Source organism: Sminthopsis crassicaudata, chromosome 1, assembly GCF_048593235.1.
Source record: "Sminthopsis crassicaudata isolate SCR6 chromosome 1, ASM4859323v1, whole genome shotgun sequence".
NCBI lineage: Eukaryota > Metazoa > Chordata > Mammalia > Dasyuromorphia > Dasyuridae > Sminthopsis > Sminthopsis crassicaudata.
Window position 1 is genome coordinate 647,962,004 of NC_133617.1, and position 25,936 is coordinate 647,987,939.

General features: G+C 36.2%; 1 protein-coding gene across 10 annotated transcripts in view; it reads right to left on the minus strand.

Annotated features, from left to right (window-relative positions):
- Positions 1 to 533: 533 nt before the first annotated feature.
- Positions 534 to 25,936, minus strand: part of BNC2 (basonuclin zinc finger protein 2) — a 530,176-nt gene continuing 504,773 nt past the window's right edge. For 8 of the 10 annotated variants that reach the window (XM_074282946.1, XM_074282950.1, XM_074282948.1 and 5 more), the window contains 2 exons: positions 21,516 to 23,485; positions 534 to 5,128 (listed from right to left, as the gene is read on the minus strand). In XM_074282946.1, coding sequence (XP_074139047.1) covers positions 4,468 to 5,128; positions 21,516 to 23,485 — 2,631 coding nt within the window. In that variant the 3' untranslated portion in view covers positions 534 to 4,467. Of the gene's footprint in view, positions 5,129 to 6,713; positions 6,748 to 21,515; positions 23,486 to 25,936 lie in introns of all 10 variants that reach the window. The other 2 variants (XM_074282953.1, XM_074282945.1) reach the window with 2 other exon arrangements.

Genomic DNA, 25,936 nt, shown 5'->3' on the forward strand with positions numbered 1-25,936 from the left:
TGCAATGCTGGCTTATTTCCTTTTTAAGTTTCACATGGCTCCATCCACAGTTGGTTGGCACATATCTTGAGTGGAAGAAAGAAAGAGGAAAGTGCACGTTTTATCTAGTGGAAGCCTAGTGCATGGTTCCCCTGAGTAAAGGAAGGAAGGTTTCCCTGGCAGAAGCCCACTCTTGGCACTTCCAGCGCAATGGGCCATTGCCAAATAAATGGGTCTATTAGCCTCCCTCATCTTACTGATTGGAAAGGAGAATCAGCAACCAAGGGATCACATGGCATGTACAGTGTTGGTTACCACAGTGGCACCATTGGGAGAGGACTGAGAAAGATTTTATTTAAAATGCTAGGCAGGTCTTTACATGAGATCTGGGCAGTATTAACATCTTTACTTTTAGAATATCTTGGGTTGACTGAAATGTGGTATCCAGATCAAGACTGAAATATGTCCAGTTGTTTTGCATGGTTGAATACATTAACAATAGAACACAGGTTTCACTCTGAATTTTGAGGCCCCCCTCCTTTTTTTTGTTTTAAAAAAGAAAAAAAAACCTCTAGGCAAAATTAGCCTTTCTTGATTATTCCTCTTTTCTTTCTTGTTCTTCCTTTTAAATAAATTTAGCATGCAAAATTATTGTGAATTAAAACTTCTGGGTATTTACAAAAATATACATATATATGTATATGGGTGTGTGTGTGTGTAAATGGTGAAAACAGGAAGTTTAAACAGTAGTGAGCATGCACCTTAAAAAAAAAAATCACACTACTTTAATAGTACTTGTAGTACAAATTCTGGCTGCAATTAATCAACTGGCAACTGAACCTCTTTTCATTGGGAATTAAAATCTTCCTAACATTCCATTCAGCAAATGATAGCAAATGAATGATATTTCTAGTGAAAGTGGGTAAGGAGAGGAAAACCTGATGTAAACAAAATGAGAAAGATGAAGGGTTCATTGGCTAAAATGTGGCTTATCCACATCCTACCCTCTTCCCAAGAAGAACTAAAATACTAGTTTTAGTTAAGCTGTGCATATGTGAAGCTCTTCAAATATCTGCTTAGATCCTCATTATGGGTGTCAGTTTTAGGTGAGTTGAAGATTTCAGGATTTTGTTTCCTATATGGTGTGGTACCCTTCCTCCCTTACTCTACTAAACTTAAATAAAAATCAGCTCTTTATATTTTAAAAATGTTGGTCCATTTTACCAGCTCAGTATTAAAGCTTACTATAACTTAAGGGACCCAAGGTAGACCAGCACATTAGCAGAGAGGGCAAATACTTAAAAAACGCCAAACAGTCTAGCATTTATCTCTATCCCTCTGTGCTGGGGGAATTTTTTTTCTAGAGCTTCTTTGTCTTTACTGTTCTCTTTTTCTAATTTGGATACATTCTATTAGCATGGTTTAAAGTCTGTGACAAACCTATTAGTTCTAAGCTTTGTTTGGTTGCTAAGATGACCTGATTGATATTCAGAGTCATGATTTTAACTCACTTACTAAGGCCACTTGACCTCTTCTTGGCTGACACAAAGTTAAAGAAAAATATGGAAAAGACATTGATTTGATACAAGATAATTTCTAATACTCTGACCAAAGTGCATACTTTTTAATACTACTCCAAAAAGTATGTGTTTTTAATAAAGCCAGATGTGCCATTTATTTTGACTACATGTATATTCAAAAGCCAGTGTTTTTCACTATTTTGTTATTTGGGCTAAATTTTCAACTTTTGGCTTTGTTATTTTGGCTGACTCTTCAACTTTTGGCTTATCTAGTCACTGGGGAGGTGGACAACATTGTAGTCTAAAACCCTGCTGAATGGATCCCTTCACTGAAAGAGAATGCACATTCATTATTCTAGTGCCATGTTTCATAGGAATATTGTACATAAGTATGGCATCATACAAAGAAAACAATCTCTGTCTATTCAACAAAGAGAAGTAATTCTGGGGAATTTAAAAAAAAAAAAAGAACAAAATCCAATGGTCATAGTAATTCCTCAGCTTTTCACTGTAAACATGTTACTTTTGATATGTAGCTTTTAATGTGGTTTCTTCTGTATCTGTAATACTTTTGGTCTTTTTCTCACTGTAGAAACAAGGAAGATGTAAAGGAACCCCATAGCATTAACAAAGTAAAAATTAAAATAAAAAATAAAAAAGATAAAGCTCTTGGACATATTGTTTCTGGAATTTTTACAAAAACAAATACTGACTCCTCAGCATTGTAATGATGCTTATTTTTGGAAACAATAAATACTGTGAGGTACAATGAAACTTAAAGGAACAAAAAAGAAACATATTGACAGTTTCCTTTGGCAAATTTAACAGAAGCAAAGCTGATGTGAAAGTTAGAAAAAAGAATTACAAAAACACATAAGAAATGAAAACAACCTGAAACTTTAAACAAAAGGTATTTCTGAATTTCAGATGAATAAGAGAAATGTTCTAGGCCATTAAATACAGAAAAGAAATACATTCTCTTTAAGTTGGTTTTATATTGTTTGTTGAAATATTTCTTGTTTTTTGTTTTTTACTGAGGGAAAAAAAAAAAACCCAACAACAAACCCAAACAATAAAAACAGTCTACAATATACAACCTAATGGTTTTGGCTGTAGGCAGAATTTAAGTAAATACCATCATTGAGTCAGTATGTTGTGGTAGCTCAGGCTGCCAAAGTGATTTACCAGCTCAGGCAACATTTGTAAACACCAGAAAAAACAAAAACAAAAACAAAAACAAAAACAAAAAAATGATTTGGAGAATAGTCTCCCTCCTTCCTTTCACTCTAGATTGCTCTGTGTCTGACTTTCATTCATTCCTCTCTGATGAATCATATGGGGAAATACAAAATATTACATAGTGAGAGACTCTATTTTACTCACTGCTTTTCAGAAGGGAAAAGTTGCTCAATTAATAAGATTCAGCATGTTTGCAAAGCTTTGCTGTGTTTCTGCTATCCATTAACTGGCTTTGATTATATCCATCAACCAGGTTTAATCATACAAGAACTGAAGTGATTTCTACAAACCAGACAGCCTCACAATAGACTTCCTTGCTTTGTTGTTGTTGTTGTTCTTTAAAAAATATATATTATATATAAGCATTGAAGCTTTGAAAGTGAGTACCCAGCTCTTTTACTGTACCCAGCTTTGTTCTGCAGTAAGGAATCTGGGCTTTTGTATCCTGAAATATTATCTTTCCTCAAAAGAATAAATGCCTTAGCTGTCTCATACCACATAACTCTGTTCTCCTTTTATATAATTTAACATATAAGCAAGAAGGATGCAGTGTTGATTCTAATAACATTCAGCACTTGAAAGAATCACCAAGTGTTGTATTTTTTTAAAAGCGGTTTTCTGGTGGCCAACAAATTGGCCTGTGGTTATGTTGAGTGACTAATTGTATTTTCTTTTCTGGAAACTTGTGCAAAGTTGGCAGTTTTGTGTTAATACTAATACTTTTGTTTGGCATTCATGCCCTATACTGACCAGACCATTTTTATCTAAGTGTATTTTTTTTTAAAAGACACTTACTGAGTATGGCAATAGTTTTAAGGATAAAAAGTAAGCATGGATATTACACATCCCCTTGTAGTGTATGAAAAAAAGTGCATGACTGGATTTATGTAATAGTACAGGACATTTTTTTTTTTATCAGACCAGTGCTGTAAAGCATGCCAGCACCTGTTTACCACTATATCTAGCAGGTAGTAAAAACAAGAGCATGTATCTTTTAAAAATGTGCATTAAAGCTAACATAAATGGATAGAGCTAGCCAGCAAACTATTATTTTCCTGCATATATAACAGCTGAATGTAACTGTAAAAATTAAACAGAAGAGTTAAACAACCATCAATACAATTGTTTTACATCATTGGCCTCTCAAGGCTAAATATTTACAAGTGAATCTGCCATGCTTTTAGTTGAAGGTTCTCTCAAAGCCTTAGAGTCCACAAAGACAACTAGAATTTCCTTTTTCGTTTCCTTTTTTTCCCCTCTTTTTTTTTTTTTTTTTTTTTTTTTCCAGGCAACAGTCATGGGTACAACAAGCTGTCTCTTTGGAGATGACCAAGTAATTTTATAATAAATTTGGGATTAGTTGCAAGTTTGTGTGTGTGTGTGTGTGTGTGTGTGTGTGTGTGTGTGTGTGTGTGTGTTTTAAAGGACATTTTGTTTTTAAACCCCATTTTAAAGATCCCACCCCTTTCCCAAGAATATAAAGGAAAAAGAACAAAACCCAAAAGCACCTAGTGTTTTTCTTTCTTTTTTTTTTTTTTTAAAGAAAAAATATACGTATATATGTACACACATACAGGCATATGTGTGTATATATACATATGTGTGTGTATATATACACATATATATGTATATACACACACACACACACACATACACACAGATTGAATATGGCAGTTCAAACATGGAGGCCATCTGGTGAGAGCTGGCATTTGAAGTGTCCATTCTTAAACTAATCTACTGAAGTGAAGGGAATGTTTTTATGGAGATTAGGGTTCTGACTGTGCCGATTTCGGCTACGCACAGAGGAAAACATCATATTGCAACCTGGGACTTTGCACTTATGCATTTCTCTCAAATGCACTGTTTTGTAGTGCACTCTCAGGGTCCCCTTGTTGCTATACATTTTGTGGCAAATGTTGCACATTATTCCACCATTGCTCACAGACACACTGTTGAACATGAGGGATCCAGGAACTTCAGCCCCGATACCTACAGGGAGGGTAGGGGCTTCAGCCTTGTGTGCAGATTCCCCACTGTCACTCGCCCCATCAATGTCATCTAGGAGAATCCCTTCATCACTCCCTGCATCGGATTCTCTGGAGGAATGGATGCTGCTGCTGGACTGGATGCTGGAGGTGGTACTCAGGTCTAGGACCATGTAGTCTTCAGTCATACCTCTCCCATAGCCATTCATGTGGGAATCTTCAGTACCTGCTGGGGAGGAGGCATCTTCCCTTACATCAAGCCCCATTTGGTGCTGAGCACCATAGATCTTCACCAAAAATTCATCACGGAGGTCCTTGCTAAGGGAGGGCTGAGATGAGTCTAGGCCCATGTCATCCAGTTCTTTGGTCAACAGTTTTCGGTGCAAGTTTATGTTGGCACTGTGTCTAGGAAGATAAGATGGAAGGGGTGGGCAGGTAGGGGGATAGGGAGGAATGAGAAAAGAGGGAGGCATTTTTAAATCGACTCTGCTTACATCAAATTATCATATAAAACACATTCACTGCCAATGATAGCATCTTAAAATCATAAACATTTCTGCTATTTCCTCAGGGTTAGGATAGGTAAATGGTGGCGGTAGTGATGGAGGAGGAAGGGCTCTAAACTAACATTGTGAGAAAGTTAGACCTCTCACTGGATTCAAGACTCAAACAGTGCTGTTTTTCCTGAGTCCTGTTCTATCTGTTAGTTTGACTAGGGGCATATGTCTATCTATGTGTGTGTATGTGTGTATGTATGTAAGTACATGGGAACATATAGTGGCAAGAGACCTCAAAATAGGTCTTTTAGAACATGACATTGGGATATTTTAGAAAAAAATGGGAAATGCCTCCTGAGGAGTTATTTTAGTTTTCTTTTCCTTTTGTCTAGAGAAGTTCAAAGGGCATATTATGAAATTGTGAAAAAATTAAAGAAGTTAGTGAACTATAGAATCAAACCCATGAAATCACTTGGTATAAGTTTTAATATTAATGAAGACAACTAAAGTATGGTGCCTGGTAGTTTTAAATCAACCAAGCAAAAGGTTTTAATAACCTTTCTTTATATTAGCAATTTAAGGAAAAATAGTAAGAGAATAAGGTCTATTTTATCAATATATTTGGACTCACAACTGAATAACAAAGGTAAAATAATTCCATTTTTCAAAAGTTTCTGCACTTTAATATTTGCCTTTAGAACATGCTTTATACTTAGATCTGTTTTCAGTTGTACAAAAAATGAAAAAATTGTAAATATTTTTCTTTTTAAAAATAAAAATTAATTTCCCCCTCCCACTAAAGAAGGAGAATAAAACATCAGGGACAAAATAAAAATGTGTATACAATCAATAATCTCTCCCCATTCCAACCACCCCTCCAACAAAAAATCCAATCAATTTTAAATCAAATCCCGTATTTATAGACAAGCAAAACTCATATGCAATTTCCTAGGAGTTTTGGGTGTATAGAAAATATAGGATTTGTCCCAGAACATCCATAGGGATGTCATGATTTACAAAGTCTGATATGCTATTATCTATCTGAAAAACATTGCTTTAGTTTCCCCCCTCCCCATTTATTTTAAAAGCCCCCATGAGCATATACCTCTCTCCACCTGGCAAGGTTTAAATCTAAAAAGAAAGTTACTGTTGCCAAAAGAATTAATAATAATAACTTCTCAGGAATGAGAGAAGTTTAATATTAAATGGGATTGTTTTAAATCATATAACCAAAATTGGCAAATACAAAGTTTGAGATATCTCCAGTAAAAAAACAAAAATTAGAAAAGAATTATTCAGAACCAAAGAAGTCACTTTGTCAATTTGAATGCAAGAGTGGCGATTACCTTGGAAATGAAGGGTGGTGGAGAGGTATGTGCCAAATAGACAAAGAAGATGGAAAGGTTTTCCACCTTTCCACACAAGACAATAATAGCACTCTTGATTTTGTAGGGGCAGAGATGTTACACTGCACTTAGGAAGGCTGAGCTTACCTTGTGATAATAAGATCAGCTTTCTAATCTTTTGCTAAATCGATCACAAAAGAAAGCAAGAATGAGAGACAGAGAGAGAAAAAGAGAGAAAGGGAGAGAGAGAGACAGAAAGAGAGAGAGAAAACAAATTCACATTCTAGACATCTGTGTTTTTTTTTTTTTAAAGAAAAAAACTTAAACAATAAAATAGGGATTTAACATGTTCTGATCATAAACCATTTGCTGTCATAAGCCATCATCTCATACTGCTGTCTTGGTGATTATCAGATCAGCTGCACAATCCAAAATCATAAATCAAATTAGACAAACCAAATTCACAGCATCATCATCATCATCCATAAATGAGTTCTAAACAGATGCATGCAGTGTACAGATACATGAATGATAAACAGAAGTCGTCCCTGCGGTCCCTATTCTGACACAGTTGTTCCTTGCTTCTTTAGTGTCAGATGGCAGATGACTGCAAGTGCAGGTTGCTAAGCACAGTGCAGGAAATGCCTACTGTGAAAGTCTTTATCCTGATATGTGAGTATGACACCATTGGAGCCATTGTATGAATGCAAAAATAGAGCTACACTATGTACTACTATTCTATTGATTTAAAAAAAAAATCTGTGAACTGAAAGACATGCGTGAAATTCTTCATTTTTTTTTTAACACTCCTCCCTATCTTAATTTCACAAACACATATTCTGTGATTGCTGTGACCTAGTACAAGGCAGATTAAGCTCTCTGTTGTTTCTCACACATCTGCAGTTAACTGTTTCTTTGGTTCACTATTGAGAAGACAGCAACCAGACAAACAGCAATATCATCAAGAAGCATTGAATAAAGGAGGAATAAATTAACACTTAAAAAAAAAAAAGGACACATTGATCCCCCAGATGGACATGTCTTCCCAAAGATGACTTGTGAAAATAGACAACTCTGTTGATAGTGTAATAGGAAGAGATGTTTCTCTTCAGTTCCCACTTATAGCAGTGGAAATCTGTAATCTAATTAGGTGATGTACCAGTCCTCAATATCTGTCAACCAAACGATGTGCAGAAATGTGTAGACCAGCTCTGGCACTCTGTTCAACAGTGTCCCTTTTCCGCTGTCAGCAGTACCGTTAGCTTCTGTTAATATAATTACATTGACTTTTATTCAATTAAGTGCCATCCCTGGCTTTAAAAAAAAAAAAAAAAAAGCTACTTTATCAATTGATTCAGGTGTAATGCAATAATAAAGATGAACTCATGGCAGTGCATTAGCTCTGCTGTTCATAACTTTTGTACACGGGTTCATTCATAGTAGTCGATTTCCATTATGCAACCACAGTTCAAAAGAATTGATTCTTTTATGTTCATTTCTTAATCTATTTCATTTTTGTTTAATAATCCTCCTAAAGGCCATATGCAAAAACACTCAAGTAGGGAAAGGAAAAATGCATAGTGGGAAGTCATCTAATATACTCTCGCAATGTTGCTTGGAAAATCTTTGATAAGGTCCGAGAAAGGATGAGAAAAAAATGAAGGGGGAGTAAGAAATGAAAGGCAGAAAGAAAAACAGAGAACAGGGAAAGGGACTGTAGAAGGAGAGAGAATCCTTGAAGAAATATGATCAGACTGAATATGGAAAAAAACAAAAAAACATGGTATCAGTTGAGTTGATCACATCCTCCAGGTCAGAATTCAGCCTTCTGATAAAGAGCAAAAAATAGCACTTGGTTTTAACTGGAACCCTAAGGTGTCATAGTCTGTGGCAGTCAATTAGTTATAATAATATATTTGGAAATAGACACAAAGACCCAGGGTTAATGGTAATTTAGGGAGTGTTATGAGTTTCTATGGATCAGCAGAACAGGAAAGAAAATAAAAGGGAAAAAGGCATTGACTGTAAAGTTCATATATAGATTTAGACTATGAAACATGAAAACAAAGAAAATAGGAGACTTCTTCTGAAAAAGCTTTTTAAAAAAGAGAAAGGTCCAGAAATCGTTAAGAGAAAAATGATATTCTTAAAAGGAGGCAAAGAATCAAGTTACCAAATATATAATAAGTAGAAGAAAGAATCCATGAAAGACATCTCAGTGTAGATAAAGGGCAAAATTGGAATTGTATTAAAGACAGGAAATGCCAATACAAAGATCTTATATGGTTTTCTCTAGACATAGACATTATGTTCTGAACATATTTCTAGAGAAGATATCTGTCCAAGATAGAGCCACGACATTCTATTTTGGAATGCATGCAGCACATTTAACTAGACCCCAAAATTGTGGGTACTCATATGACTAATGCTATATTTCTACTTGACTGTTGTTGATGAATTGGCAATATAGGAAGTGCAGAAATGTGTGGCCAAGTTCACAGAACAGTGGAATGCCTTATGGGGAAGTGATGAGCAGGGTAGTGGAAACAAGGCTTGGTCTTAGTTGTACCCATTAGGAGTGTGGTCCAAACATCTGGCTCCAAAAATGGTCCTTAAAATCTAGCAATAATGTAGACATTATTCCAGAGGAGTTAAGCAAAGCAGATGACCTTGCACAACCTTCCATCACTTAAATCCAATTCACTTGTATATCATAGCATCACCTCCCTGATCTCATGGTCCTCTTTAAGAACAAAAGATAAACAAACCATGGCAGCAGTAAAGTGGTAGAGCTTCAGAAAACATATCTTTTTGCCAACAGGAAGTGGATATATCAAAGAACAGAAACTAAAAATCTGAGGCATGTAGCTGAACTTTTAGGAAAGATGGGCAGTAGGGAGGCACTGACCCAAGTACCATCTGAAAGTAGTCCAAAGGAATTCCACATCCATAATTATGGTATGAATTTAGCCTTAAAACCCAGCTACAATCAGAAGATCAGTAATAGGTCTTTTGAATAGTTTTAATTCATGTTTCTTTTACCTACCTTGGACTATAAATTTTTTCCATAGTTTACTGAAGGCACAGAATATGATAAAGCCTTTAGAGTATGGAAAACCATAATTATTCTTCTTTCCAAATTTGAAATGACAAAGATAATAATTTTGACTGAAAATGATCTTATTGGACTGAAATGGACTCCAGACCTTCCTTCCCTATTTCAATTCTCGTGAGATTCTCACTAGGCATAAACAGAAAAAAAATGAATATAACTCTGGCAAATGCAGTCAATTAAATGCATGTGCTATTTGCCGAGTGTGTATATAAGTCCACACTTGGGATTCTTCAACAGTTTTCTTTTAACTTGTCAATGTGCCCAATTCTATTTAATGAACTGATTATCTGTGAAAATGAAAAATATTATAGCTGGATTCTAAAGAAAAAGCATGAGCTTTTTTGGAGTTCTATTTTGAGATATAAGAAGGAAATTCAAAATGAAAGAAAAGTGTCACAACTAACTTCAAAGTCAGGCTTGGAAATCAGGAACTGGATAATCTATTAATCACAATGCATTTTTATATCAAGTGTTAGAACTATCTTTGTAGATAAAGCTAAGTGAAATATTGAGCCACTGAATTTTACAACAATGGTCAACAAAAAGGCTCTAAGGTAGATGTGAACAGTGAAGCTTTATACACTAAGGATTACAAAAAAAAAAAAAAAAAGTTTTGTGACTTGAATCTGGCTCATATGGCACTCCTTTCATTTAGGGTTAGTAGTTTTGGATTTTTCCCCCATTTTCTTATCCTTCCACAAGTCAAACATTAGTATGAACCTGGCTATTCACAACACTCTGCATGTAAGGAGATGTAAGTATTTATTTATTGACTTAATCCTAATTTGGGCCTATCTACGTATGGTATATGTGGACATTCTGTCAATCTTAGCAATGCTTTACTACACTAAAGCACAAGACAACCATTCAAACCTAAAGAAATGGGGGTAGGGAAACATGATTCTGATTCCCCCTTAACAGTTTTATTGAGACTATTGGAACATTCACTAGCTATTGCCTTTACTCTGCATAATTTGTTTTATTCTTTATTAATGATGGTTTCATATGGAATGTTTGCTTCTCTAAGAAATCAGTGATATTTCTGACACTAGAAGATGGTCTGTTATTATTGTTTTTAAAGAAAAAGTAGTGTTAAATAGGTTTCTATTTTAGGTTACAGTAATCCTGAAAAACATCACCCTGCTCAGAAAAAAAATTCAAAGCAAAATGCCATATAACACTTACTGAAGCCAAAAAGTGACGGAGTGCTTATTAAATGCAGGAAATAAAGGACAAGTAAGTTCTTGCAAATTAAAAATGTGGAATTCAGTCATTTCAATCCCTTTCAATATGAAACAAATCATTCACACTGGTCACGCAGACAGTTCCCTCTACACTCAAATTATTCACTTGAAGATAAGCTCCCACCAAACTCTTTAGGGGTTTAACTAATTTACAGCACAGATACGGCACGTCTGTTGTAATAACAGGTAGGATGTATTGGGGTCGACCATTTATCAGAATTAGACTTCTTTTCTCAATTCACAGTAAATTATGCTGCCTACACCGCTCCTCTCTCTCAGAGCTTGCCTTCCCCTTACGGCCCCTAATGTGGCAGGCAAACAAAATTGACAGTCTCATCTTGTCAACAAGGGGTGATTCTCTTGAGAAGCCACTTAACTTTGCAGAGGAAGCAATGTATTAATGTGCCTGTCCCAGGAATGTTAATCATCTTCTAGCTTTCTCTAACTTTGACGTGAACGAAATCACCAAATTTGTTTACTAAATGAATCGTAATATGCTAATAAGAAACCATGACATATACGGAAAAGCCAAACAGATGGTTTGTTTACTCCACTTTGCAACTTTATAAATGTTGTAACTCTGAAGATGTTAGTGAGAATTATTGGTTTGTTGGCAGAGGCAAACATGTCTTGTGCATACTAAATCTGGTGCTACAGTTAGAAAACAATTTGTCATTGCTGGGGAATGCATAAAAAATGTTAATGGTGTGATGGCATTTAGGGAGGCAGGATGGTGGGATATGGCTATGCTAGTTGCTCAGGTTAAGTACAGAATTGATATCCAACAGCAATATTTTCTACCTATCTTTTTCTGAGTTATATTTGCCACTTTAGGGCTTCTCGAGAGGCTTGATTATTCAAAAGCTACATACCTGTTGCACTGTTACATGACAGGCAGGTTACATGGTGAATGGAAGTCTGTTCTAATGCGAACTGCAAATGCACTCAGGAAAGTTGTATGAGGCTCTTTTTAGACAGAGGGAAAAAAAAAAACTTAGGAAGCTTGAATAGCATACTCTGCAGAACTACTCAGAATACATTAGAGTTATATGTTATCGTTTTAAGTTAGCCAGCTGCCCCAGATAACTAGACTAAATCCCTCAGTCATTTCTTTTCTTTTTATGCTATGACTTTTGGAAAAAGCTGAAATGAATATGCTCACATTTCTAAGAGTTTAAAATAATGTCTCTTCTCATGATAAACTAAAAATTTACCTTCCTTATTCAGTGGGTTTTCTCTGCAATGTATAAGACAAAGGATACTAATTCATAGAATTTAGAGGAACACTGTAACTGTTTTTAAAATACCTTATATATAAAATTATATTCTTGTTAAATAAATTAGATTATGGGATTATTAACATTTGAGATGGATTTTATTGAATAATAACAATCATTTTACTTTCTCCACTATAATTTCATTATAAAAACAATAACCAAAGGTATATGAGTGACTTTTTCTTTGTTGCTTTTATGGTCTAAAATATGGCAGTGGTCTATATGAATTAAAACAATTAGTTGAAAAGTAATTATTCCAGTTGATTAATAACAAATTATATCTATTTGCCAGGAAATAATTTTTTTTGTTTTAGGAAACATTCAGACAATTGTCATTGGCTTTTCATTCATTTTTGGGGGGGTATCACATAGGCATATTATAAGATGTAGAATTTTCCACAGAAGGGATGCTCTCACCTCCCAATATTTCTTGACATCACAACAACTACCACCAAGCCACTAGCAAATTCTATTCAACCCAAGGGTACTATTGTGAGATTTCTCCCATATACTTTCAGTGCTGTCAGGTTGCTGAACTTTTTACTCATCCACTGGTGAGAGCACAGAAATCTTAAGGAAAGTATGAGTTCAGCTTGCTGTCCAAGGATCATTTTGGAGCAAGAAACATTAGTAGTTGTCCCAGCCTGGCGCTTATATCTCATTTGAAACATCTACTCATTCCTGACCAACAAAAAAAATTTCAATAAAGTACTTTTACAGGTTTAACAACAGTGAGCTCCTGGGATTGTCAAAGTGCTCAGGCTTTTCCAAGGAGAAAAGAAATCAGCAGCTCAAATATAATTAACCTTCCATTCTCAATGCAAACTGCCACGCACAGGAGCTCTGCAGTCTATTAGTGAAGTTATAATGGCCAACAGGCAGAGACAAAATTGGTCAAAAAGTTGGCTGCTGCTGTCATATTTTTGGAATTATGATTAATGACACTAATAATGTGGATGATTACTGATATGTGTATCTCCAGCAGTTTATCATATTGCACTGGCTGCCTACGTCCACAATAAACAGGATGCTATCATTTACCCTTTTATTGAGGCAATCCTTCTCTTGAAGGAGCATATTCTAATTACTTTGTAATGTTTTATGTCTTAAACATTTTGCAGCTCTGGACCTTGCCAACTGCTTCATGTCCACCATTGATTAATTACTGAATGTTTAATCAAAATTTAGAACCTAATGTAGTCATTTATGAGCATAGTGCAGTGCCAAAGTAGTTAGGCTTGTATCCCAAGTTTGGAGAGAGTTGGGTTCAAAATCAAATCCCAGCTCTGCAGAAAGATCCAAGATTTTCACGTTGGGTGCTAGGAGTTTGCCAACATTACCTCTGCTGACAAATGAAAGGTAATTTAACTCAAGGATGCACAGAATCTTTATCTACTGATTCTCCTTTTGGATTTTCCTTTGCTATTAGCATATCTCCTTTCTTCATCTTCCTCTAGCCAACAAAACATTAAGATGGGAAGCCTTAGTGAGCAAAAAAGCCCTTGTGGATACCAGTCATGAGAGCAGAGTTTTGAAGTGGTTAAACAAGTGAAAAATAATTTGCTGGGACAAATACATAAGTTTTTTTTTTAATGCGGATTTTTATGGTACTGTCATACAACCATTCACCGTTGAAGTTAAGTGTTTTTTTAATACCATTACTGAACTGCTGAAATGGATGCTAATATAGCTTGGAGTGCTAATGTCAAGTCCTGGTAATAAAAAAGACAGACTGCTGAATGAAATAATTTCAAGTAAAAAATAGAACAAAAGTGCTCTCTCTCTCGCGCTCCAATTTTATTGAATTGGGACTGACTGAGCCAATTGCTTTAGAAGTCTGTAAAACACAATTACTAGTGAGCTGACTGACCCAGCATTGCCCCCTCTGTGACAGAGCAGACTAAAAAGGCTGCAGAATTAGTGTTGTTCCCCTATCCTGACTATCAGACCTAAGACACTTCCTATGGAAGGACTGTTGTTCTACTGGCCAAAATCAGTCTTTTCCCTATGAAATCTTGTTGTTTCTTAGTTATGCAAGAAGGGTAACTTAGCATAACATTGAACTAAATCTAGGTGTGCCATGACTTTTCACCTGGATACATGATTTCTGTTTCTTGATTGAAGATGTCAATTGACATATTGTCTGTGTGTGTATGTGTGTGTATGCATGCATGTATGTGCATGGTGCATGTGTGTTATGCCAGAATATTTTCTCTATATATGCACACACATATATGAGAAAATAGTTTTGTATTATTATTTCTGGATAGCTAACAATATTTTAAAAATCAGGTAGTAACAAAATTAAGATTTTGTTTTTAAATTCAACTGGAAGAAGTGGGTTTAGGTTTTTATGTAGGTGAGTCAAGATTAGAGTAAAGAAAAAGAACTAAAATGAAGGTGGGTAACTTCTCCCCCCCCCCCCGTGGTTAATAAAAAGAAATAATAAGCTTCATAAAGTATAAGAGTTAAGATCACTAACACTAGGCATAACAGCTTTTTATCCAGAATTTACAACCAACATTTAAATTTAAGTAGATTGCCATGGGGGATGGAATCTAGGTGCTCTTTTAAAGTATAATTTTTATCCACTTTCTCTTGCATCTCCTCTCCTTTCCCTCCACCTTTCCTTTTCCCCTCCAACTTTTTCCTTCATATTTTGGTGTTTGAGTATCAATGTTACTGAATCTCTTTTTTATGACACTAATTTTTGGCAAATGAAGGACCCTTTCATTTTTCTGTCACATCCATTTATTGAAATTTGATTTTGGTTGGTTTTTATTAGTCTTATGGCAAAAACAGTAAAGGATTTTTTTAAAAAGTAGTTTATTTTGTTTTATTTTGGAAATGTCTTTTAGGTCAACTTTCAAAATGAAATTTAAACATGAGAGAGAAAAACCCTTTACAACCCAAAACTTTTGAATCAAAATCAAAATTAAAAGATCAGCAATAACTGATCTCTTAAAGCTGGAGGTAGCTGGAAGGTAAAATAGCCTTTCTTCTGAGAGATGAACTTACATTGGAGTGAGTGTGTGTGTGTGTGTGTGTGTGTGTGTGTGTGTGTGTGTGTGTGTGTGTGTGATGAATAATCTAGCTTGCTTCCTGGTAGGAACTTGAACATATTTTTGAAAAGCTACAAGAAATGACCAATCAAAAAGAATAAGCCCAATGAAGGACTGTGTGTCAAGAGAAACCCATGACAGGTATGTCAGAGGCTTTAAAAGTTCTGACAAAGCTTACACTGCCCACCTAACACAAACTGGTAACCAATATCTGGCAGGCAGTTAGTACCATTCAATTCAACAAACCTTTACAAGTGTCTACAAAGTAGCAGACACTGTGCTACTAGCTTAGAATACAAAGAAAAATTACTTCCTTCTCTAAAAGAATTTACATTCTGTCACCAAGGGAATTTATCAGGAACCTACTGAATACATTCTTTACAAAGTTTTGTGCTTGAATTATATAGATAACTTAGACAAAAACAGTTTGGGAGTGGGATTTTTTTGAGGGGGGAGGATAGAATGGGGGTTAGAAACAGATGTTTATGTCCTGAATTACATGTTTATTTCCAGTGGTATAGACCCAACTCATGGAGTGTGAAGCATGGAATGTAATACCAATAGTTGTCTGTTATCATCTGACATTATTCTCCTACCTTTAGGCAAGAATATTTAGTATAAGGTGATTGTCTACTATGCTTTCATAGTGGAAAAGATAAAGGGGTCAGCATATACTGAAAAGAGCTTGTCTTATGTTGAACTAAGACAGTAAGTAAATGATTAAGAAGACTGGAGGCTTACTCTGGCCTGATGTAACAGCCATGATATAAGACAGATTTCACTTATAAAACACAAACAAAACCTTTGCCGTTGTATTGTTGTTAGAAAAAGCTATTGGTTCAAAGGCAAAATATATAGGTTTGCTTGTTCTATTGTGGAGTTAAATAGCTTTTCAAAAGCAGATAACACTCTGCATGTTAAGAAGCCATAAGATCTCATAAGCTCACTTCATGGGGTCTTAGAAAACATAGCCCATGGCACACGGACTGACTGAAGGACAGGGAAACAAACATATAGTGTCTCTGAAATGTTCACTTTGGGTGCAAAACAGAAACATCTTGTATTTGGTACCTAATTATATTAGGGAAAATAGTTTTCATGAGGAAGTACTAAATATTTTGTTCCCCAGAGTTATCTTCTGGCATAGTCATGTATAATTATTGAAAGATAGTCGCTAAAAAAGTTATCTATATAAGTTTCAAAACATAGTAGAAGATGAAACCTGGATACTACTGAGCTGAAGAGAAGGTGGTAAACAGGAGGCAGGTAGCATAGTGTTCACACCTTCACCTCTGTTGTTAATGTATGCAGTGGCACATCAGAGGTATTTCATGTTAATTTATTCAAGCACACCTGTACAGGGCTGAGAGTCAGGTAATCAGACAAGCAAAAAAGTATAGTCTCTGCTTTTTAGCTGAAGCTACCCAGAGGCCTACTGAGGAACAATTTAGTTCTGGAGAAATCAGCAGGTTTTAATAAACTAAATACAGATGTCTTGTTCCACAAAAATCAAGAAGTTTAGCTGTTCAAATCTGCTCTGATTTTACTAGCAATCAAATGCCAGGTTTATGCTCAACACCAATACTTGCCTGATATTTATCAATCACCCTGAGCAAATATTATTTGTCTAAAAGTGACTAAATCACCCTACTTACTTTTCTGGGAATATGTAAGATGAACAATTAATTATATCCTTCAAGAAAAGCAACAGTAAAGATTGGATGCTTCTTCACTTTTCAAACCTACCCAGGAAGGGAAAATAGAGAACAGAGAAATCTTTCTTTCTATGCAGATAAAACTGGTTACTGCAAAACTGAGTCCTGATTTAATTCTGACATTTTTAAGTTGCCAATCACTTGTGATAAAATAGATTTTAATATATTACCTAATGAGAGGGATTTGTAGAAAAGAGGACAGGAGTCTGTTTTCCCAATTAAAAAATGAATGCAATTAATTAATGCAATATTTTCAGCACAGATGATTCACTACCACTCAACTATCATTTCATGAGGAGCTAAACCAAAGCCAGATGATAAGAAATTAAAAAACTACACTGAGCTCAATTAGTTCTATTATGCCCTCTTTAAGGAAGTTTTCGTAAGACAGTAGGTTAGGCCCAATTATTCCTAACTTCATTGCCCCTAGTGGTCAGTTTTCTGTACCAATATTTTGAGGTGCAGTATTGAATCTGATCAACATAAGATTGTCATCTAGTAAAGACCTCAATAGGTGATAACAGTCCATTTTCTTGCTCTGAACCAATAGAATACATTCTAGCAATGGACATGACAGGAACAGAGTCTGGATCTTCTCATTTTTTCCCTCTATGTAATAGATTTAATGTAAACATAATGGATTGGAGACTAATTACCATTTCCACCTTGTTTGAATCTCTTCAGCAGTTAGGTAGTTCTCTATGTAATTTTCAAAGTGATACACCGAAGGAGATTTCATAGGCTCATGTGATAGATAGTTCACTCTAATTTCTGACAACTATTATTAAAAGCAAGGATGAAAAGTTCTCTTTCCAATTAACTTAAATGCCTGTCACTAAATGTACATTTGTTCCCCTTTTGTCCAGTGAAGGATTTCTAGGACATCTTGTTTATAATTCTCTTCCCCCAGGAAATGTACCTACCATCTACTTTCATCTCTCCCTCTCTCACTAAGAGATTCCCTTTCTTATTAAAATGAACCCCACTCTCTAATGTGGTTTAATAGATCACATCCACATAAAATTTTTATGTTCTATACTTACATATATTTTATTATAAAGCACAAAAACTACCTTGTGACTTGGGTGGTACAAATATTATTTTCCTCATTTTAAAGACAAGGAAACATTGATGCAAAAGTGAAAATTGTCAGTGTCCAGGTTTGAACCAAAGTCATCTGATGCCATGTTCAGAAGTCTTTCTCCTTCATGATAATGTCATTCTTATGTGGTCTAAAAGCTTAGTAAGAACTATTTTTTAAATAACTGAGGGGGTATTAAGTCTTTGCTAATTACCAAATGACATATACATTATTTCCTCAAAGAGAAAAAAACCTTTGTCTCAGTCTCTCCATGGTCATTTCTGTCTATAAATCAGGAATACTTATTATATTATTATTTCAGAAGAGTCCCAGGAGGACTGAGTTACTTTTGTAAAGTACTTTGGGATTCTCAGAAGACAAAGTTATGAACATGAAAATCAGGAAAAGTCCTATTACTAGGATTTCTGTTAGTTCTACTTTAGGCATCCTTTAGTCTCTGGTGCTTCCCTACTACAACCTGCACTCAAAATCTTCTCTAATGCTTTATTTGCACAAGGAAGACATTGTAGAGTCAAGGATGGATGAACTGAGTCTCCAAGGAGTGAAAAGAAATGGGCCCGAGGAGAGGAGGATTAAAAGGAGAGGAGGATTTCTGCTTGGGAAGGGTCATTGGCTCAGAGGAATGATAAGAAAACTTGTCTTTCTTGGACTCATAGGAAATTTTTGAAAGAAATCAGAGCCACTGGTTCCCTGGGACTTCCATGACTAATAAGTTAGAAGGGAAGGAAAAAGGGACACATGCAAAGTGAAAACTGTTGAATTGTGGAGCCAATCAAAAGTGAACAAAGATGTGTGTTGAAAACAAAGAAAGAGGTCAAACTAACCATCTCTCTGAATTAGAAGCAAGAGATGATAACTTGGGAATTATAAGACAGTACTATCAGCAGCCATTTTTGTTACTCAAGTTTCAAAGATAATGGTCCCGTAATGAATCGCAAGAACTTTATGTTCCGCACTAGCATCATTCCTCAGGACTAATTGTGTTGAACTACTGAGTCTCTAAGTTTTATTAACATGGTTACAAAAATGAAAAGCCAATTTTTTAAAGAACTAAGACTATTAGGCTCTCCCAAAGGATCATGTGATAAATACAAGATAGTTTTGGTTAACTTTGTTCATAGGTAATGATAAAATTCCTATAATAAAGGTTAATTCTGAATGACAATTTTTTAAAAGAACATTCTAGAGGAAAAACTAATGTTTTTTTTAATTTTGTAGAAAATGATACCAACCTAAAATGTATTACTAGTATTAACTTATATTCCCAACTTAGGAGTTGGGAAGAAACTGATCTGACCTTTAAGCTCAACCATCAGTGTATGTAGATTTCTTTGTTACTAACAAATGTTTATGATAAATGATACTGCAAAGAGAAACATAAAAAGAGAGTATGTTTGCATGTGATTTCATATAACTAACCATTCTAATCTTTAGGTATATGGCCTTTTTATCCCAATGTCATTTATTCTAATAGATATCTTAATGTGTTTTTCAGAAATCATGATAAAGATTCTTATAAATAAGGCTAAGTTTTAACTAGTCTTCAAAAATTTCACCTTCATCAATTTTACCTGGTTGTCATAATGGCCTTCTTTTTGTTAATAAATGCCTTTGACTTAGCTTAGTTATTCCCAGTGAGATATCTCAAATAAACATTTACCATTGTAAAGCAATAAATAGCACACAAATCACAAATCTGAGATGCCATCTTGAACTCTTAAAGAGACAATCTCTTTTATATTCAAAGTTTATCTGTCTTATCTACATATATTGGGAATATAAAATACAACAGATAAGGGAAATCTGCATAAGAGACTCTAACCAAGTTTTACACTATGAGTGTTGGTGGAAAGAGAAACATCTTTCAAAGACAAAGGCTTCTCTTCATGCTCCCTCCAGATAAAGATTGGATAATGGAAAAGCGTTTGCTTTTCATAGGTCTGATTTTTATTCCATTAAAACAGGTACCATTTGATTATTTAGAAGCCACTGTTATATATGTTGGAGGAAAAAAAATCTAATGGACAAAAACTGTTCTACCTGTCAGATGATCTTTAATTTTGTGTTGTACTGTGCAGAAAATTTCAAACCAACAAATTGACTTGGACAAGCTTTAAGAAATGAATGGCTATTTGGCAACTTGTTAACTGAGTCTAATTTCCTTCTTTTCTTTTGAAGGCTTTTTTTTTTTTAAACCACATTGTAATATTTTGTTTTTAAAAAACGGGGAAAATTTACAACTGATGAACCACGTTTAATCTAATAACAAGAACCAACCACTATGGCTACAGTAGGTATACTGCATTATGTAAACAATCTGTTCACCAGCTTATTTCCACAAGTGTGGTATAACTGTTTTACCCCACCATTGACCACCTTGACAAATTCCATTTATATTACATTTTCTTTAGGAATAAAAAAGAATATTGTATAAAAAGCCTAAGAGGTTTAGGACCAGCTGCTTCTGTTTAAATCCAACTGTTTCAGTACTGAAGCAACATAGCTACAGTGTGATGTCATCTGAAGGCTGGGCATAATATAGTTTAACTGATCCCAAAACTGCATAGGGGTTTCTCCTCCCTTTTGTGCAAAACCCTCACTGTAGTTAATTAACTGTGCATGAGAGATTCATGGAATCTTCAAGATCATAAGAGTCCAATCCCTGATTCCACAAATGAGGAAACTTGAGCTAATCATGTTAAGGAACTTATTTAAAACCATACAGTTAGTTAGTAGCAGAGGCTGGACTAGATCACACATCTGCTATCTCCTATTGCGATATTATTTCCACTATCCCAATACATGAAATTGATATTATTTAAACTTCTTTTCCCAAACTCCTAGTCTAAAGATTTCTTCTGTCCCATTTTCTCAAGTAATTTTACTAATTAAAAAAAAATCAAGGACATAATGAATACCCATTTAAGGAATCATAACATTTCTGGTTATACCTACGGAGATGCAGGGTGTCCCGATGTCCTGGACCTATGGTTCTTTCCATCCGTAAATTTCTGTTTCTATATTGGATAGATATGTGTGTATGAAGATAATATATTTATTTAATTAAAAAGCCACAGGGAAAAGCAATTATATATAAAACAGAAGCTGCGGCTTCTACGTGAAGTTATATGAGAAGGGGAGGGTGTTGTGTACATGTGTAATTATATACACCTGGATGCATGGAAACACACATATACACAAAGCACACAAAATAATGGCGTGCATCACTGGGCAAAATGGCATATCATTCTGCATGCTAATACACAACAAACACCAACTGCGACAATCCTTCATTATCATGGTTGCATGGTTGTCATTTGATCACCGCGGGCAATCTCTATAATGCTTCAAAAACACCTTAAGCTGGATTTTCTTACGTTAAGTCCAACATTACTGAACAACACAGCAGCAGCAGTCAATGGAGATTTACTGACCTGTCTCTGCTTCGCCGTGAGGGGAAGGCAGCATTACAGCCGGCCACTGTGCAGACATGCATCTCTTTTAAGTGAACGTTCCTGTAGTGTAGCTTCACGCTGTAGGAGCTTTTGAAACTCTTCTTGCACACATAACAGATTTTGGGATCTGGGCTAGAACATAAGTCCCCTTCTGGGGAGAACTTTTGCGGGCTGCCATAGTTCAAAGAGGACGTGAAACTGTCATGAAGGGCAGCCATACTAGCGCTGCCTCCGTTATATAGTCCGTATTGGCTCATGTAAAACATGTCATACGTGGGGTCTGTAAACTCTTCCTTCACCTTAATTACGTCCTGGTGAGAGGGCTCGTTGTGATTTTCATCGGGCCTCTCATTATTCATCATGGCTTTTTCATTCCCTTCACTGTGCATGCGCTCATCAGCCTCCATGGACTCCTCACACAACTTGGGCTCCGAAGACTCTGACTCATTTTCGTAGTCCCTTTCGTGCTCTTGGTCTTCCGAAGTCATGCTGTCTGCCCTTCGGATCTCGGTCCTGGAGAGGCAGCGGCCCCGGCCGTGCTTGGAGAAGTCCTTAACGGACAGTCCTGGGCTCATCTCATCGTGGGAGTGGCAGTGATTGTCGTGGCCCAGGTCACCCACCCCAGCGCCACCCTCAGGGGGCTCATCGTCTTCATCGTCGAACTCGTCGGCCGTGTCGATGATCTCCTTCTCGATCTTCACTGGCATGCTCGACTTCCTAGGCTTCTTCTTGGGGGCCAGGTCGGCACTAGGTTCATGGGCGGCCATCACCATTACCGAGACGGCCGGCTCGGAGGGAGCTGGGGGATGCTGCTCCATGGCGCTGCTGGCTGGGATGATGGGGCTGGTGGGCAAGGAAGAGGGAGGGCTCACCATTTCTCCAGGGGTGAGCAAGCTTCTATAAAATGGAGGAACGGGCTGGACTGTCTTTAACCCAGAGAATACCAGTTGGCTAGGGAGAGGGTTCTGTAGGACAGGGTCAAGTGGGGGAGTGGTAAAACCCATTGGTGGCCGGCCGGGGCTTGTGAGAGTAAGGTTGGATTTAGTGCTGGCTATGACTGGCGTGGCAGCTCCTGATGTAGCCCGGATTAAATCTTTGTCTCGGTTATTCCTTAGCATAGGCATGTGAAGGCGGGGGTTGGGGTTTGCACTGTGGCGATTGCGACTTCGCAGGGAGCTGAAGACCATATTGCAGCCTTCGATAGTACATCGGTGTTTGATCTTCAAGTGAACTGCATTATAATGAATTTTGAGAGTACCTTTATCATAGAAAGTTTTTCCACATGCATTACAAAATACTCTCCCCTTCCTAGAGGCTGAGCCCATCCTTCTCATTCGGTGAATACGAAAGGAACTTTTTGTGTGTTCAGGTTTGGCTAAATCACTGATTGGGGCAGAAGTCTGAATGGGGGACACACAGGCTGGCTCTGTTTTGGGCTCCACGTTGGTGATGCTAGTCAAAGCATTTCTGTTGGGTGTTTGCTCATTCTTATAAGGTGTAGGAGAAACTTCTGACTCACTGCTTTCATTATATTCATTCTGGGTTGAAAGACTAGGTTCCCGAAGTCTCAGTCCTGGCTGCTCAAGCAGCAAACCATTTGGGGGTAGTCCCAGCAGTGGGGCAGACACTGGATTTATGTACTGGAATGGAAGCAAGAATGCAAGACTGTTGGGGATGTTTTCAAAATGATGAATGCTGGAAGGATTGCTGTTTTCCAGGTGAGCAAGGAGACTTGGACTCCTAGTGCGATTATTGCTTTCAATAAAAGTCCTTATATCTGAATCTGTCTTTGAAGATGGTACAGCAACGGCCTGCCCTTCTTTCTCTTGAATCGCCATCAGCTCTACAATGGATTTGGTTTCTCCAAACCGCAGAAATTGCTGAAGGGTAATAATCTCTTCTTCTCGGGACATGATGGCCCAGCGGTCTAGCACCTTGCCGGCAGCATCCTAGAGGCCACATCAAAGAAACAACAAAGACAAACACAAAAACTTATTGATTCTGCATAATTATTAAATTCAATTGAAGGTGTTCTGCTGTCTGCTCATGGAACAACAAGTGCAGAAAATAACATGCAAGCACTGTTAATTGAAGTCGACCCACAAAGCAAACTTTTCTGCCATGCAAATGTAGTAATTAGAGTCACAGTTAGAGAAACAGATTGAGTTTAATAATGTCAAGGCAAACAAAATTTAGACCACTGGGGCTCTGTGATCTAAAATGCCTTCAGTACTGCTATTTTAACAACAGTGATCTATGTACTATGCAACTCTTTAGCATACATTAGTATAAGACGTGAATTCTTGCTGTGCAACCCATAGTAAATGCAGAAAATGGTACCTTAATCCTTATTAAAGGGTGACACCATAGGAAGGAATTAAGTTCATTCTGTTGAATCTATTCCTTAAATGTGAGCAGACATTATACTAGATTTGATAACAAAAAATTCTTTAGATACGTCCACTGAATTTTAAACTAATAAATAAATAGATAAATAACCAAAATACCACCAAAAATCCCCACTCACTTATCTGGATTTTTTGTGTGTGCCTGTGTAGGGGCAGTATTTTAGTATCATGTAATAAAAGGCAGCAGAAAAGGCATAATATATTTATAAAAATAGGGGGGGAAAAGCTGAGAAAGGTAACTTTATTCTGTTAAAAGAAATTGATTAAAATTCTGTGATTTGGATACAAAAACATCTAGCTCTTTAAAAATATTTTATTATCAATGACAGCTATAGATATTTAAAAAGTAAACATGCACTAAGTTTTAGGAAGCATAAATGTGTAAAAATGTTGACTCTTAATATCCACTTTGGATAGTAAAGAGAAAGTCCACTGAGAATACACATCAGTAATCACCAGACTATGTGTTGTTAAATATACATTAAAAAGCATTTCACACTTTCATTTTGGCTGGTAACTATGAGATTTGCCTGGAGGTAGGACTTTAAAATTCTGCAGTGTAATGTCAGGCAATCCATTTCAGGGCATATTGATAGAAATCCAGTCAAACACATGAATGACTCCATTGTTTTCTGGGGCACTATTTCTTCTCACCAGTACAGGACATTTTCATCAACCCTGACCATTAGCTTAGAATGCCAGTTTTCTGTCCTACATTCCTCTATCTCTGTGCCTTCAATCATGCTACCTCCTGACTATGGAATTGACTCCTTTCACATTCATCTATTAATTAAAGTCTTTCCCCTTCTTTCAAGGCTCAACCAAGGTTTCACATGCTTTACTCTCGGTTAACCCTGCCATCCCCATCTCCAAAATTCCCTGATGAACATAATTCCTTCCCTCCTCACAGTATTTACCTTTTCTTTACCCTTCTCACGGTTCTGTCCTTATCATGAATTTTTAAGCAATTGTCTTCCCCCTTCCTCATTAGAATGTAAACTGCCTGAGAGCAAGGTTTGTCCCATAGAATCCTAACTTTAGACTTAGTTTATCTAGTTCTACTTTTTCTTATATACAAACGAGAAAATTGAGGTCCTTTGTCCAAGATCACATAAGTAGTAACAAACTGCAGGTTTGACAATAGAACCTCTGATCCTAAGTTGCCTTTCTTATGTCTTTATACCTCAAATGTCTAGCATTTGATTTTTATATAAAGTAGGTGTATAAAAATGTTTTCTGAATGACTCATCATTGAAAGAGATGCTCTTCTTGAGTTCTGAAAGTCAGAATTTCTTTGGACAGTAACTACATGGTTTATGTTGTAATAATAATCTTAACAATTTACATTTATTAGTTTTAAATTTTTCAAGTTTTCTTCATCAAAGCCCTATGACTTAGAGGGTACAAGTACTGTGTGTAGGGATGATTATTCTTACCCCACTTTACAGAAAAATAACCTAAAGCACAAGGGAAGTGAAATAGTCATAGGATTTGTAGCTCAGCTCAGCTAGTTAATTAATATAGAGGTGAGAAAGTGACTTCCTACAAAATGAAAATGTTTGAACAAACTAATCTTCAAGTTCTTTTCCAGCTCTGGCATTTAATGGTTCTAAAATTAGTAGAGATATTGGTGAGACAAGGGTAAGTCTTCATTGGTTTAAGGATTTAGTCTAAGGATATATGTTTGAAGAGTATCCATGTCCATCTACATAAAGAAATAGATTACTTTATTATCTATGAGTGGGGAAAAAAAGATGCCTATATATGGCTGAGCTTTTCAATCTCCCTATCATACCAGTCTATGAATCATTTAATGGTATGAAAATGATTTGCATGATGTGGTCCAGGTTTCAGGAATAAATTATTTCATATTCTAATACAATCCCAATAGAAGAAAGTCAGCATGGTATATTAGGTAAACTACTGGACTTGAAATTTGGAAGACCTAAATGTAAATTCTGTATCCCAACATTTAAAAACTTCATGATACAA